The sequence below is a fragment of the Polistes dominula genome, unplaced genomic scaffold (genome assembly GCF_049000335.1).
Source record: "Polistes dominula isolate Pdom_NZ unplaced genomic scaffold, Pdom_raw_medaka contig_32, whole genome shotgun sequence".
In the NCBI taxonomy this organism is placed as follows: domain Eukaryota; kingdom Metazoa; phylum Arthropoda; class Insecta; order Hymenoptera; family Vespidae; genus Polistes; species Polistes dominula.
Window position 1 is genome coordinate 3,263,212 of NW_028300880.1, and position 12,938 is coordinate 3,276,149.

At 26.4% G+C, this 12,938-nt stretch overlaps 2 protein-coding genes and 1 long non-coding RNA gene across 6 annotated transcripts; 2 read left to right on the plus strand and 1 right to left on the minus strand.

Annotated features, from left to right (window-relative positions):
- The first annotated feature begins 841 nt into the window (after nucleotides 1-841).
- TfIIB (transcription factor IIB) lies at nucleotides 842-3,567 on the plus strand. The gene is given in 6 exon segments (XM_015328698.2): nucleotides 842-978; nucleotides 1,386-1,496; nucleotides 1,574-1,616; nucleotides 1,618-1,761; nucleotides 1,836-2,306; nucleotides 2,402-3,567. Coding segments are annotated over 6 exon segments (948 nt in total). The 5' UTR covers nucleotides 842-961; the 3' UTR covers nucleotides 2,564-3,567.
- A 15-nt stretch (nucleotides 3,568-3,582) lies between these two features.
- LOC107070466 (uncharacterized) lies at nucleotides 3,583-8,865 on the minus strand. Of its 2 annotated transcripts, none has more exons than XM_015328705.2 (5): nucleotides 8,346-8,865; nucleotides 5,950-6,109; nucleotides 5,743-5,873; nucleotides 4,264-4,371; nucleotides 3,583-4,184 (listed from the first exon to the last, which is right to left on the minus strand). In XM_015328705.2, the coding sequence occupies exons 1-5, from the start codon at nucleotides 8,401-8,403 to the stop codon at nucleotides 4,105-4,107; spliced, it is 537 nt and encodes a 178-aa protein (XP_015184191.1). In that variant the 5' UTR covers nucleotides 8,404-8,865; the 3' UTR covers nucleotides 3,583-4,104. The 2 variants fall into 2 exon arrangements, with proteins under 2 accessions (XP_015184191.1, XP_015184189.1); XM_015328703.2 differs by having other exon boundaries at nucleotides 4,264-4,374; nucleotides 8,346-8,853.
- Nucleotides 6,145-12,931, plus strand: LOC149033568 (uncharacterized). Of its 3 annotated transcripts, XR_016177991.1 has the most exons (5): nucleotides 6,145-7,624; nucleotides 7,728-7,994; nucleotides 9,247-10,447; nucleotides 10,572-10,677; nucleotides 11,521-12,931. It is a non-coding gene; the product is annotated as an uncharacterized LOC149033568 (long non-coding RNA). The 3 variants fall into 3 exon arrangements; XR_016177990.1 differs by having other exon boundaries at nucleotides 6,145-7,994; nucleotides 9,232-10,447; XR_016177989.1 differs by having other exon boundaries at nucleotides 6,145-7,994.
- Nucleotides 12,932-12,938: the final 7 nt, after the last annotated feature.

Below are 12,938 nucleotides of genomic sequence, written 5' to 3' on the forward strand. Positions count from 1 at the left end.
TGCACTAAAAAATATATTTGTAGACAATTGGTGTAATATTTAATGGGTATTTGTGGTATATTTATATGTTTCATCACTGATTTCTTTATATTAGAGATACAAAACGTATATGAAAAAAGAAAAAAAATAAGATCAAGGCTCGTATCATAAATAAAATTAATACAAGCTTATATTAAATAAAACATGTCATTCGTATTTCTTTTTTTAGTTTTAGTTTTACTAAAAAAAAAATTCTTGTGTATATGCCGAATCATTAGTTAATTGATTTTTTCACATTGTCTATGAATTTTCAATAGAACGAACAATAATCTATGTATAAATATCTTGTTAGTATTATTATTTTTTTGCATAATTGATTTTTAATTGGCTAATGGCTATCAAAAAACAATGAAAACTTCTTTTATCTCTGTCAATAAAAAGCTCTTCCGAAAATTATTTAAAATATATTTCTATATCTTTATTATTAATGTTAAATTATATATTGTATATTATATTAGATTATACATCAAATTAATTAACAGTGTTATAATTTACTGTAACGATTTCACATTGCTTTTTATAAAAAAGAAATTTAATTTTATTTAGTAGATTAGCTAGAAAAACAATTTGAATCGAGATACTGCAGATATCTGTATTACCGACTGAGTTATTTCTGACCTTTGACTTTGTATTTTGCACTTTGACATTAGTGAAAAGACACTAGAAAAAAATATTATCTATGAGAAATAGGAGCAATTTAATAATTTATAACAAAGATATGTTAATATTTTTAATGTTAATTAAAAAAGAACGTGTTGTATTATATTTATTGTAAATAATACATCATTTTATTCAGTATAATTCAATTTTCTAAAAATAGGGAACTTTCCGTTATGTTGGTAGACAATATGTTAACAGAATTACATTAGAGAATCCATGTTTATTAGTAGTGCATAGTTTACCGCATATGTGATTGAGAAACATGGCTAGTTCTTCGAGGTAAGTTAAATAATTTGATATTCCATATATTTGCATATTATTATTTATTTATTGCTATTATAAAAGCAACATTTATCTACAAATTATATTCTCTAGAAATAATTTAAATAAGTATTCAATAATTATGTCTGACAATGTTTGATATAAATCTTAGAGGTTAAGACATTTAACAGAATCATTCTCAATGAATATTTATACATTCATTATTACAAAATTTATTAAAATATTATTTAATATTTATTTATTTGTTACATTTGTTCTTTTTATTGTAAAAAAAAAAACTTGAACCTTGTCGTAATAGATTATATTTTAATGACACATAATTAGAATAGTTAAGTGCATCATTATCATAAGAGATATAAATAACATGTAAAATACGTTATGTAAAAGGTTTTTAAATTTTATAGGTATGACACAAATAAGGTATGTTGTTATGCACATCCAGATGCACCACTTATCGAAGATTACAGAGCTGGTGATCAAATATGTTCAGAGTGTGGATTGGTAGTAGGTGATAGGTGAGAACAAAATACAGTATTAAAGATAAATAGTAAATTTCAATAATCTATGACTAATTCATTTATTTTGATATTAGAGTTATCGATGTAGGTTCCGAATGGAGAACATTTAGTAATGAAAAAAGCTGGCGTTGATCCGTCACGTGTAGGTGGACCAGAGAATCCTCTGCTCAACGGGTCAGATTTGTCAACCATGATTGGACCTGGAACTGGTGCTGCTTCTTTTGATGCCTTCGGTGCTTCCAAGTATCAAAACAGACGTACTGTAAGTATTACATATTTACTATGCATTTGTATTTCATCGACAAGATTTATTAATATATAAATATATAATTTTAGATGAGTAGTTCTGACAGAGCGTTAATTAACGCATTTCGAGAAATCAATGGAATGGCTGATCGTATTAATTTACCTAAAACCATTGTAGACAGAGCTAATAATCTTTTCAAACAAGTACACGATGGTAAAAATTTGAAAGGACGTTCTAATGATGCCATTGCATCAGCCTGTTTATATATTGCATGCAGACAAGAAGGTGTCCCACGTACTTTTAAAGAAATCTGTGCGGTTAGTAAAATTAGCAAGAAAGAAATTGGTAGGTGTTTCAAATTAATATTAAAAGCACTCGAGACAAGTGTGGATCTCATCACAACGGGAGACTTTATGTCAAGATTTTGTTCAAATCTTGGTCTTCCAAATATGGTACAAAGAGCTGCAACACATATTGCAAGAAAAGCTGTTGAAATTGACATTGTACCTGGAAGATCACCTATTTCGGTAGCTGCAGCTGCCATTTATATGGCATCCCAAGTACGTATAGTTTTTTTTAATACAATTTAGAAAAATGTTAATCGTAATATTCAAATATAATATTTTTATTTGTTCTACTTTTTGTAAATATACAGGCTTCGGAAGACAAGAGATCACAAAAAGAGATTGGAGATATTGCAGGTGTTGCAGATGTCACAATCAGACAATCTTACAAGCTTATGTATCCCCATGCAAGCAAACTATTTCCTGAAGACTTCAAATTTGCAACACCCATCGAACAATTGCCGCAAATGTGAAATGGAAAATATTTTGTCGTGCTTTTGGTCAATCAGAAGGACACTTTCATATATCGAAAATATAATAGTATAATGGTTATAAGTTTTTCGAATATAGCATACATTCCTAAAATAATATCTTGATAATTAAATGCTATACATCACATATTTTTCTTTCTTTTTTTTTTCTAAAATAATTTCATTCAAATAATAGCTTCCTAACAAGCACAATAAAATTAGATTTAAATAATTTGTTTGTGTGCGCACATTGAACACATGCTAATTAATTATATATATTTAACATAGACAACTAAAACAAATTTGCATTCATTTAGAGTTTATTATCGATAAAACAAAATTGTAAAAGTAATCTGGCAATTACTTATAAATTGATATATAGAAATTAATTAATTAAAGCGATCATTTCGATCAGTTATTCAATGTGCAAAAAAATGTAAATATAATTCATACTTAGGTTTAAGAAATAGTAATAAGTATAACGGGAGTATTAATGTGCTATATTAAACGAATATATTTTCAAAATATTATTCGTTTATCAAATTGATAATATTCTCCAGTAACTTGTACCTGAAGTAATTATCATTACAAAGTACTTTGGTAAAAATAATTAATGACAATTGACATTAATACAGCACAATGATTCTCTGGTTACATTCTTTGTAAGCACCAAAAAAGGAGCGTGTTTGTTGCCTTATCTATAAAACTTAAGAAAGAAAAAGTAGTATTAGAAAATAATTATACTCTATTAACTTTGAGAAAAAGCATAATAAAGATAATAGAATATTTTATCTAAACGATGAAATGATACACGTAAGAATTGATGAACCTTTTTGTTATTAGATAAGACTGGATAATTTATATACGTTATTACAAAATAAATAAAAATATATACATGGCTAATAATAATATTAATAATAATAATAATCATAATAATGTAAATTTATTTTTAATTTGCAAAGGAAAAAATTGTAAACATTATAAAAAACTGGGTTTAAATTGAAAAATGAGTATATTAATCGTATTATATAATCGCCATATATTTAAAACGAGATATATATATTATATATATATATATATCTTAATATAACACAGCATGAAAATAGTTTCAACATTATTTATGTATATTTAATAGAATGAAAATGATTGTTTGAAAATACAATTAACCCTTGTTAGCTGCGTTTAGCATAATCAATCAATTGAACCTCACACTAGCGATAAAATATTCCGTTCCTAGAAAGAACTTTGACCAAATGTATTTGGCATATTCAAAGGGTTAATTATATTTTATGAGATAATATTCTTTTTGAAAATATGTTTCCATGGCAGATTTGTTCCAACATTCAACAGATATAAAATCCATATTTCATTTAATAATAGTAGTACAAAATGTGAACCTTTTTTTTTTTTTCTTGATGGCATTCGAAGACTTATATTCCTTTTTTCTTAAAATAGTAATTTCAATTATTGACATTGAAGGTAACAAATAAGTTTAGACTTAATATTAAACATATTGGCAAGTAGATCAATTATGTTTTTTGGTATTATTGTACGTATCCAGGATTATACGGTGCTTGTCTGGCATAAGGTTCAATGGTATACGCTGGTGGTGGCTGTGGCATACCTATGAAACAATATTTATTTTATTTATAGAAAAAATAATTCTATAAAACATATATTGAAATAAAATTATTATAAATTACCTCCAACAGCAGTAACTGGTGGATACGGTGCTTGATTGACATAATTAGGTAGTTGTTGAGGAAGATTTGCTGGAGTTTGTACCACTTGAACGACACTTGGTGTTTGTACTTCTATAACAAAAATTAATGTACCACCTATGTTCTCGCAAAAACAATATTTCTATTAATTTCCCATTTTCAGAGACACCAGGCGAATATTTAATTATTATAATGTACATTAGAAATGGTATTCTTAAATAAAAGAAAATAGGAAAATATTAAAAAAAGATTTTATATATCAAGGATAAAAACGAACATAATTTCATTGGAAAATTTCTTTTATTATTAATGCAATACAAAATAATAGCTCGCGTTATCTTATCATTCATTACATTCATATAAGAAGCATATTATATATTATATATATAAATCGTTAATAATAATATTTTTAAATAAATACAATATATTAGATGTTCCATACATATTTGTCATGATTTATAATGCATGTAGTTTGGTTTATCGGTTTCTTATGTATTTTTTGTCTTTTATGTTTCTTTTTCGTATATAAAATATATAATAAAAATACATATATACTTTTTTCCTATGAAAAGTTAGTTCAGAGAGGAATATTGTTTATAGTACATATGCGCATATAGGAATACAGTAATTCTTCTTTTTACTGTAACATGTATTATCAAAAATATTATCATAAGTGTGTTAACAGATATAAAGAAGATACTATTATACTTAGAGTTCTAAAAAATTATGGAAGAAGTACAATATGTCAGGATAACTATTTCATATATTTTGTAGTTAAAATAAATATTATTTTTTTTAAATTATTTGTAATAAAATCACAACATTTAATATCACATATCATTCACTATATACTTTCAAAATATATGAAGTTAATGTCATTAAAAAAATATCATACAAAAAGTGATGTAACTTATTTCTAAAATGGAATATATATGAAGTGCATATAAATTTTTAGCTGCATAAGATGTTAGACATAAGCCAATCCTAATTTAATTCAAACAGATGATGCCAGAAAATTATGCCACAGATGGTCCTAAAAAGAATTATATTACTCAATTAATTATTGAGTGTAAGATGATGAGATAACATTTTAACAATATTATTATTAAATTATAATTAAATAAAATCTATTAAAATAGATTTTTTATATTTTATGACACTACTTGTGCTTCTTAGTTCGTATTTACTAAATATTCGTCCTGGCTGCCTCTGATAATAGTTAATTAAAAAAAAATAATCTAAAATTGTAATGTTAGACAATAAACAAATCTATGATACAATAATTACATTATATTAATAAATTATTACTCTTTCAGGGAACAAGAACAATTGAGTACAAATGAATTTATAGAATATTGATATGGAAATTCTGGGAATCCCCTGCTGATAGGAAAGGGACGGACAATTGTCCTTTTTGTTTATAAATCCATAACGAATTGCTGTTACAAATATTTTACTTACTGCCATAAACGGTGCCTTGATGACGTCGACGATACCATGGGCAACAGCTGCAGCATAAACAACATATGCAACAAACTATTAATGATATAATAATACAGGCAGCAATAACAACAGGTACGATGATTCCAATCCTAAAATAATCATATAATATATTATAATATTATTATTTTATTTATTGAGATATATTTTTAATTTATATATACGTACCCCATTTTCATAGCAAATTCTTCCTGAGTACAACAGTAATAATATTCATTTGAAAAATCATAGCAACAATAAGATTTACTTGCATCATTCCATAATGCTGGACAAGTGGTCACTAATTTTTCAAGGTAACTCTTTTGACTATTAAGCGAACATTCCATTCCTGTAAAAATCAAAATGATCTTTTTTTAGAATTAAAACTCACATATTATATATATATATATATAACATTATTATATTTTGCTGATTAGGTTCGTAAAGTTTCTTTCTTATCTACTCTTTTATTCCTACGAAAGTCGCTTATTAAATATGTTAAATGTGATAACAGAAATGATATTAAAAAGAAACAATAGTAATAAAATCATTTGCAAATTATATTTTTATAAAATTTCTTCTTTATAATTAATACATAAAATAAACGAATAGATAAAAAAAAAAACAAAGTTAGATAAAAATAATTATTGATTAAAGATGAAATCCTTTTTTTTTTTTTTTTTAAGCTAGAGAAGATAACGTTCTAATCCTTGCTAATCAATATCGTAAACTATGTTAAATAAAAGATTAGTTAAATATAATTTGAATGAATTTATTATATCTGAAATAATTTGAATAATTTATAATAATTAATATGAACTAATTATTACATAAAATAAATTATATATATATATATATATAAATATTATCTTATGTTAGATTTTGATCGATGAATCGTTATCAAGTTACATATACATATATTGTTGCAGCGCAGTCATCTTTTATCATACTAAATAAATATATTTTATTTCACGAGAAATATTTGATATGACACATCGTTTATTTTTCGAATATAAGATTTTTTATGCAAAAAAACGTGTAATAATAATTTATTTATTTAAATAAATAAAAATAAAAGAAATCATAACAGTGGCCAGTTATCATCGAGTTAATTGGTAACGTAATTCTACTCTGATAACGTCACAAATACGTCTTATATTACTTATCAATATACTTGAAATCTAATATTATAGTTAATATGAATTTTATACGTATATTCATATTAACAAATCAGCCTTATGAACGAGAGTAAGACTTATGTTTAATAAATGTTTCAGATAACACGCGAAACAAGTTTAGTCACGTCTATTGTTCTCAGTTGACTCATAACCTAAGCAAACATTGAAGAATATATTCCAATTTAATATTTACGTACGCAATTCATAATCGATAAATTATTTATGACTTTATTCATTCATTATCATTGAGTATTTTATTTATTAGTTCATTAACATTTAATATGCATGAAAAGATGATATTCAAATTTCGCGCATTTTCTTTTCATTTTTAAAAATTAACAACTAGATCAAATCAGCAACTATTTCATTAGGATTTAAAATTAATTACTACGAGTAATTATACGATTGAATAGAAATAACGACAATTATATTTGTAATATAAATTAAATTATATATAAATGTTATTATTATAAATATAATTGTATATTTTAGTATAAAAATAATGAAGAATTGTAAACAAATAAATTTTTATTTTATCAGAGCGAGAATGAAGTTTCTAGTAATCAGCAGGAAATTATAGAGAAATATCGAAGGAAGTTATAAAGCATGAACGATAAGAAATTATTTGAAAGAACTATTGTTCTTGTATAAATTCCAATGATCATAATAAACCAGATAGAAAACAGGCAAGTATAATCAAAAAAGAAAGAGCCGGTTGATCATGGCAAGTGTTCATGCGCATATGTTTATGTATTGTACATTCATCTTTTTTATCTTTCATTTTACTAGAATGAAGTTATTAGTCATCACCTTAAACGAGGAATGGAAGGATGAAAATTTAGATATTGTCGATTTATCAAACAAAATTTAAGAAGAAATAATAAAATAAATAAATCGAAGTGAGTTTATTTATCAACGTTTGGGATGGGCTAAGTAATGCAGAGTTTCTAAATACGAATCCTTTGAAGTATGCGTGTACAAAAGAAGGACAAAAAAAACTGGATTTGCGGATGAAAGAAAAAGCAGCGACTGGAAATCGAAGAATTACCAATAAAGGTGTAGTAGTAGTAGTAGTAGTAGTATTATAAGAATAGCATCAATGTCGTAAGAATATTTGTCGAGTATCGATGTGCGATAGTAACTGGCTGATACATTGCTTAAAGTAAACATGCAAGAGGAAAGTAATAATGGATCGCCAATGAATTCGCATGAATACGTGAATCAAGGAGGACGAAAACGAACGATGGACTCGTCCGTTGCATATAATGTGCGTCATTGGCAATAACAAAAATTCGGCGAAAAATTTAATAGATGAAAGGAAAGAATATAAGAAAGGTTTAACAAAAAGTTAAAACACTCGAATCATTTTTAATTAAATAAAATAAAATACGAACGTGATTTTCTTACCATAAGTCAAGCCGGTGCAGAGACACGAAATAGTCAAAAGTACTATTGCGTACGACATTTTGTTGTTGATTATTTTTTCTTTAATTTTCGTTTAAATGATTATTTATCACAATGCAATCGTATTGATTATTCGAAACGAGTTAAACAAAATTTCACCTAGGAATGACTGTGTCCTTACACATATACTCGAAAACCAAGAACGTGAATTACAGCAGCAGCAGACAAAGAGGCACGAGATGCGAATTCGACCACCGACTGCAACAAGACAAGGGACAAAACTCGCGCGCTATCTTTGATAACATGCGATATCCGTTTTATGTTTCACTTCGGTTACCACTAACAGAAATGCTGCAATCTTGAACTCTATGAGCTTCAAATATTTTCTCAATGTAGCTCCTCTCATGGAATTTATTCCAACTAACGTAGATAAGAATTTTATATACACATATGTATATATATGTGTATATATATATTCTTAATCGATGCCCCAGTAATTATTTATAGACATATGCACTTCTGAATGATTACAAAATAATTGTTGCATCTAAAAATTTAAATTACTTTTGAATTGTTTTTTTAGTACAACTACAATTGCTTTTATTATTTACTTTCAATTATTTATTACGTAAATTTAAGTTTTTTTCTAATAAATAATGTATTATTTATTATGATTATTCAGTTTTAATTGTTAGCTAATAATTAAATTCATTGTTACTTAATAATATCGATACTCTATCGATAAAAAAGATATGCATTCCCATGCGCATTCTCCATGCGCAGGTAGACGCGCCTTTTTTGAAATCATGGGAATATCATTAGATGAAATATTGTTCATGTGTTATATTAAATATATTTGAAAGATTTTTAAATGTTGTTTAAATTATAGTTTTTTATGTTATAGTTACCAAACATTATCGTACGCCCCGGGAAAAATTTTTTTTGTTTTGTTTTTTTTTTACGTAGAAAAACCATTAGCGACGTTTCCTGCGTAAAAAAAAAATGGAAAATTTCGTCTAAGAAACTATTGGATTTCAATTCAATTTTTTGGAACTTTTCTTCTGGCCCAACGATTAGTTTCTATCTCCAAGGCTAAAGTATTTTCTTGATCTTTTTTTTTGAATTCATGGCAGCAATTATTTTTTCTGTAAGATCAAGATCAGAATCAAGTCTTATTCCAAATTCAAAAATATATATATATATAAGTTAGTTAAAACTTGAGATTTTAGAAAAAAAATGAGTTTTTAATTTTTTTCATATTGTTCCACCACTTCAAAAAATTCAAGAAAATTCTTGAGTGTAGAGGAGTATAAAAGACATTTTCTGACAAATTTTGGTGAGTGACATATTTCAAAAAAGCTAAAAAAAAAAAAAATTTAATTTTCTTTCGTTCGCCAAAAATCGGCTTTTCGTTAAAATATTATGATAATATTTTTTTTTCATGTCTTAGACTCCTAAGAACTAGAAAAAAGATCATCATTGATTAGTTTTGAATTTTACTATAAAAAAAAAAAATAAAATCGAAAAAACAGGTTTTTTTGAAAATCTCGAGAACCGTTTGAGTAAAAGAGCTAAAATTTAGGGTGAATTATTTTTATTCGACACCAAATCGATCCCCCAAGTGCGAGTCAAAAAAGCCACGGGGGCAGATTTCCCATACTTATCCGGCTATACCCGTTGATGACCTTTTTTTTTTTACTCATCAAATTTGCACACGAGTCGCTTCAACGGTTAACGGTTAAACAAAAGTTGAAGAGATGAACAACGTACAAAACAGAAGACACGAAGAAAAGATGAGGATATATGACGATATAAAGAAAACAAGCTAAGAAGCAAGAAAACAAAAGAAAATGAAGAAAAGAAACAAGAAGACAGAAGAAAACTGAAAAAACGGTTGGAAAAATTGCTACAGAGCAGCATAGCACCATTTGCATACCAGCAATACCTTAGAAAGCATCGAAACATTTCTCTCTCCAATTTTTACTTTAACATTTAACTTTTTTTCAGTTTTTACTTTTACAACTTTTCCATTTATTAACATATTACCAACATTAGGACGTCACAGAAGATCACACGACAAAAAAGAAGTTTTACTAATTTTACAGGTAAATATTTTAAAATTATTAATCCAGGTAATTTGTAAAGGATAAACATATTCTCAAAATTCTATTAAGTCTTTGAATTTTTTTCAACTATTTAATTAGTATTCTATTTATTCTGTCATTTTAGTCTTAACACTTAGAACAGGGCGACTTCTTCAACATTTAGAACTGATTGAACAGATAGGACAGATAGGACAGATAAAATAGCCGCTACAGAATCTACTATAATTACAGTAAGTCTATATAAATCTATGTAAACATATAGTAACATCACGTAAGATCGCACAAAAAAAAGTATGTTAAAAATTGACCAAGTAAATATTTGATAATTATTAATCCAGGTATTTTTTAAAGGATAAACATATCCTCAAAATTGAATATAGTCTTATAATTTTTTCAACAATTTAATTGTTAGTCTATTTATTCAGTCATTTAACGCTATAAATTAATTATGTTATGCAGATTATTACTATTGTAACATTATCTAATGAAGAAGTTCATAGTAAAAAATATGACCCGATCATTTTATGTATTCAATTATACATGTTTTATTTTGAGCTAAAAATTTATTCCCTAGGTAATAACGAACGTTTAAGTTTTGCTGCTAGAAGAGAAGAGTTATTGATTTTTAAGCATATTTTTTAAACTAATTTGGAAACATATTTTGTAACACTTCTTCTTTAATTATTCAAGTTTTTATTTCTTTTGCATTTTTTATTGATTATATTTACAATGACAGATAACACATCTCTTACGCAATTAAAAAAACAAAGCACACGGTGGCCACAAAAGTTCCGTAAGGAGTGGCTTAGTAATCCGGATTTTTGTTCGTGGCTCCTGCCTCATTCTGATAAATTAAAAGCTCAATGCTCACTCTGCAAAGCAACAATCACTGCGGAGTTAACAGTTATTCGCAAACATGCGACTAGTAAATTTCATTTAATAATGTTAAAAGGTTTAAATAAACAAACAAAAATTGCTAATTTTATAGATAAAGCTTCAAATGAAGTTCGAAATGATTCCATGAATCGTAAAGTTTCACGCGCAGAAATTAAATTGTGTATTTTTTTTTGCAGAACACAATGTACCTTTTAAGATTATGGATCACTTAACACCGTTACTCCAGGAGTATTTTCCTGATACTGATATTATAAAGCAAGTCCGATTAAAATCTTCTAAAAGCGCGTGTATTATTAAAAACGTAATTGGATTTGCTGAAAAAGAAGAACTAGCTAGTAAATTACAAAAAACTCCTTTTAGTGTAATGATAGATGAGTCAACTGACATTTCAATGACTCAAACATTGTGTATTATCGTACGGTATTACGATGAATCTTTAGGACGAATAGCTAGTCATTTTTGGGAGTTAAGTTTGATTAATCCGGCCGATGAATCGAAATATATAAATATTCTGAATGTTTACACGGGTGTATATTCAATTGATTTTTTTAACAAGCCTGAGTACTCGACATCACTAAAAGAAGTACAAATCGAATTTCTTACTAATTGTAGAAATTTTTTCGTAAAAGGCTGCTTAGCAATAAAAAAAAGGTATGATTTCGATAACGTTCTATTAAAAAATGTATCTATTATTAATCCTGAAGAAGCTGTTGCTCAATTTACTCGAAATATAACACCTTCTTTATTACCAGTAATGCGACAACTACCTCGACTTATCCCTAAAGAATGTTACCAATCAATCGACGATGAGTGGCGACAGCTACCACATTTTATTTTACCAGAAAATATTAAAGTCACCGACCCTGTAGATTCATTTTGGCACAAATTAAAAAAATTTGAAGATAAAGACGAAATTTGGTCTTTTAAAAATCTAGCTAGTTTTTTTTTTAAGTATAATGTCACTACCGTTGTCAAACGCAGATTGTGAGCGTATTTTTAGTAAAATTAATTTAATTAAATCAAAAACTCGTAATAAGTTATCTGTAGAAACGCTTAATGGGTTGTTACTGTCTAGTCAAAGAGTAAATTCAAATTGTGTTAATTATGAACCCAGTCAACGGGAATACAATTTAATAAAAAAATCTTTATATGTAGTGAAAAGAAAAACAATGATGATAAAAACAAAAACGAAGAAGTGAATTTCGAAATGTCAGACATGGACGATTAAGTAAAGCAAAAGTAATTGTTTTGTTAATGATTATGTGTTAAACTATTGAAATAATTTAATTTATTGTTATTAATTTTGTTATGTTTTTTTTTGAAAGTTTAATCGTAATGATTGTTAATTAAGTTATATCAAAGTATAATGTAAAAAATGTATTAGGTTGTCAAGTATGAAAATCGGATTCAATTATGCGACATAATTGTATTCGAATTTCATACTTGACAGTCTAATATAATATTATATAATAATTATTTAGTATATTTAAGAAATGTCAGACGTGGACGATTAAGTAAAGCAAAAGTAATTGTTTTGTTAATGATTATGTGTTAAACTATTGAAATAATTTAATTTATTGTTATTAATTTTGTT